Source organism: Monodon monoceros, unplaced genomic scaffold (assembly GCF_005190385.1).
Source record: "Monodon monoceros isolate NGI ecotype Baffin Bay Population unplaced genomic scaffold, NGI_Narwhal_1 Contig4535_ctg1, whole genome shotgun sequence".
NCBI lineage: Eukaryota > Metazoa > Chordata > Mammalia > Artiodactyla > Monodontidae > Monodon > Monodon monoceros.
The window spans coordinates 465-4,381 of NW_021700411.1; the positions used below are offsets into that span (position 1 = coordinate 465).

At 44.8% G+C, this 3,917-nt stretch overlaps 1 protein-coding gene across 1 annotated transcript; it reads right to left on the bottom strand.

Annotated features, from left to right (window-relative positions):
• Positions 1–2,440: 2,440 nt before the first annotated feature.
• LOC114886905 (protein diaphanous homolog 1-like) lies at positions 2,441–3,910 on the bottom strand (the record flags this gene model as incomplete). The annotated part of the gene is made up of 2 exons (XM_029208067.1): positions 2,441–2,722; positions 3,608–3,910. Coding segments are annotated over 2 exons (456 nt in total), but the record flags the coding sequence as incomplete, so codon positions are not given.
• Positions 3,911–3,917: the final 7 nt, after the last annotated feature.

The window sequence follows — 3,917 nt, forward strand, 5'->3', positions numbered from 1 at the left end:
CATGCCGCGGAGCAACCGGGCCCGTGAGCCACAACTACTGAGCCTGCGCGTCTGGAGCCTGTGCTCCGCAACAAGGGAGGCCGCGACAGTGAGAGGCCCGCGCACCGCGATGAAGAGGGGCCCCCGCTCGCCGCAGCTAGTGAAAGCCCTCGCACAGAAACGAAGACCCAACACAGGCAAAAATTAATTAATTAATAAAAAAAACAACACTACATACCAGGACTTCCCTGGTGGCACATTGGTTAAGAATCTGCCTGCCAATGCAGGGGACATGGGTTCAAGCCCTGGTCTGGGAAGATCTCACATGCCGCGGAGCAACTAAGCCCGTGTGCCACAACTACTGAGCCTGTGCTCTAGAACCCGCAAATCACAACTACTGAAGCCCGCACGCCTAAAGCCCGTGCTCCGCAATGAGAAGCCACCGCAATGAGAAGCCCGAACACCGTAATGAAGAGTGGATCCCGCTCGCCACAACTAGAGAGAAAAGCCCTTGCACAGCAATGAAGACCCAACGCAGCCAAAAAACACACACGCACACACACGCGCGCACACACACACACACACACACACACACACTACATACCAATTCGCAGTGGGAATAAAATGCCGAGGCAAACCACTAAACTGCAGAAAACTCCACTGCAATCAACAGCAATACAAATGTACAGGATAAAAGAAGGATGGTGACAGAGCAGGGAGGAAAAGGGACCCCGTCAGTGTACGTTTGCAGTGGCACTCAGAATGCAGCCACCAGAAAGAAAAAGACACCAGAGGCCAACACAGGGATGTATTCTGTGAACTTACAAATTAGCAAATTTGATTTTCAACTAGTCTTTGCTGATATTCTAGAGTAGTATAAGTGGTCATTATCACAGCATTTTTAATAGCAGGTAGAAGTAATTCTCCGAGCTGAACTTTAGTTCAGAAGGTGATATATCTCTTAGAGGAAAAGGCAACTTTGCCCAGAATGCTAGGGCAACAGGGCAGGCCTGAGCACTGTGATCTTTGACTCCTAGATACATATGTGTAACTAGGGGCTGCCAGAGGCACAGGCTTCTTTTCTTTCTTTCTTTCTTTTTTTTTTTTTTGTATTTTGCTGTGTCATGCCATGCAGCATGCGGGATGATTCCCTGACTAGGGATCAAACCCAGGCCTCTGCAGTGAAAGCACCGAATCCTAACCACTAGGCCACCAGAAAACTCCGTTAGGTATCTTATTAGAATGAAGTGCAGCCTAGTCCCATCAGATCACTTAAGGAAAAAAGTAGTAACTGTCTTTCAAAATGCTTATTTACTGGCAGGGGGAGGGAGGAGTGCTCTGAAGTTGCACTTAATTGTCATCACTAGGGTCATAATAAACCTCTAAATAAACAAAAAAGCTGGAAGAAGATGGAAATACAAAATTATTAGGTTATAACTGTCATTAGGTACATGACAATACCTTGCAAATACTGCATCCCTCTGGGGAAATAACTGTAAGTGTCCCATCACAAGACAGCACGAAACCACAAGAATTAGGAAGTGAAGAAAGAAAAGGGCAAAATAGATCAGCTCTTCTAAAATAAAGGGGAAGATATGAAGGTGAAGAAGAAAAGCAAGAATTTATATGAAGAGACAGACCAGAAGTCAAGACCCCTGGATCTGGCCATATAAAACCTCGGGCAAGCTACCTAACTAATAAGGCTATGTAAGCTATGGAACGGAGATAATATACACCCAACCTATCTCATAAGGTTTCTCTGCAGTCCTAATAGGGTAGAATATGTTAAAGCACTTTGAAATTTGTAAAATGCAACACAAATGTAAAGTAACAGTGTTATTATTTAAGTTGTCCCTCACCTTCCAAAGAAAGAGCAAGTATATTGTAGCTTCAACTTAAAATAATTTTCTTCCCTGTCAGCTAACATCAGAGCTACTGGTCCTTCTGGACTCTTAAAAAAAAACTAGCAAAAGAGAAATCAATCCCCAATTTCTAGTCTTAGTTTTCTAAAGAGAAATCCCTTTACATCTGTTTCATTTTTTTCTCTAATATTCAAGAGACCCAGCTACAAGGCTCTTCTGTATTCTTACCTTTCGAAGCTGCAGGAGCAAAGTGCCAGGAAGGAGAAAGCATCAGATATTGGAAAGAAATGGAAAAAAGAAAAGGGATCACATATGGTTCTTTGTTATTGTACAAAGACAGTTGTTCAGCCACCTCACCTACTAAAGACTCTGCTCAGCTCTTATCAATTACATATGTAGGTCTAAAGAAGGCGCCTTAAAGGCAGTGCCAGAATCCATTCAAGAGTATCATCAAAATGATACTCTCAGACCAGCCTGAGCTCTGTCACATTAACCTCATATCCCCACAAGTTACACTTGTGTAAGATACCTACATGCATGTAAAATACCTACATGCAAAAAAACTGGGGGGAAAAATACGTACATGCAACAGTTCTCTTTGCCAACTCCAGCATCCCCAGAATACAAAACCAGCTTATTTTCTTCTGAATAGGAGCTCCCAGCTCTCTCCAACCCTCACCCAGGGAAGGGAAAGAAATGGGAGACCCCCTTAACAAATGTTCTAAGTCCTACACTGGCCCTTTGCACGAAAGAGGAAAGGACTCACTCTTGGTCTGGGCAGAAAAGGTAAGGGTAAGTTTGGCGAAAAGTTCATTGTTCTCAAATCGGTCCTCCTTCACCTTTGTCCAGAAGCAGTCTTGGGAAAGGTCCTCAGCGACAAACTGTGGATACAGGCAGGTGTTAAGAGTTACTAAACTGAGCTCTGTACTTTCCATCCTAGAAAACTGATTAAGATGCAAAAGAAGCAGCTGGCTGGTTATTGTCAACATCATACTAGAATAAGACTAACCTGAGACACAGAGAACAGCTATGCTCTTTGTGGTGGGACCAGGAGACGATGATTCCAGGTTATGTGTTTACTGGTGATTATTCAACAACTAGAATCAGTTATGCTGCTTATCCTCCTTCTAACCCCAAATCCTCTACTTTTAGAAGCATTAAGGCTTTATTTCACATCTTCCCTTGCTCTACATTACACTTTTCCCATCAGGGTGGTGAACTGTACCAAATTTGTTCACTTTATGAACAAATCCCTAAGCTCCTTTATTCTACCTTGGTCTCCAGAAGCAAAAGGCTGATGCAGAATCACAGCGCTCTCAAACACACACTGTGCCATGCAAACATATCCTGTGTAACTTATTTACCGGGGTGGGGGTGGGTGGGAGTGGTAGGGAGCTGCATCCATAAATCCATGACTTTTGGATCAGCAAAATTTATCAGTACCTTGCAGATTGGTGAAATGACTATTATCAAACTGTGTGGTATCCCATGGCACTCATATCCTCAGAGAAAAGGGCAAAAATATTAACTTAAGAATAAGTTTAGGTTTTGTAGCAGAGTATAGGGCTCGAAGAACCCTCCCGAGTGATATCCAGCATATAGGATTTGCCTATTATCTGCTGAATAAACATACACATGAGTGAAACCTGAAGACAGACAGATGTGAGCCATAAGAAAGGGAAGCCCAACCATGCACAAAACGCAAAGTAGGAAACTGAAGTGGTCTCTTAAAATCTACTGATGAAGAGATGGACAGAAATTCTCACCTTGGACCAGTTTGGCCTCCGGAGCTGTACCTCTGGTTTGTAAAGTTTCTTTGGGGTTAATCCAAATGGCAGAACTGGGGCTGCAGGAACTCCAAAAGGGAGAGGTGGAGGAATACCAGGGCCTCCAGGAAATGGAGGAGGTGGAGGGATTCCACCAGGAAGAGGGGGAGGGGGAGGTAGCATTCCTGGTCCTCCAGGCAAGGGAGGAGGAGGTGGGGGGATGCCAACACCCCCAGGCAAAGGCGGAGGTGGGGGGATGCCAACACCCCCAGGCAAAGGGGGAGGTGGGGGGATGCAGGCACCCCCAGGC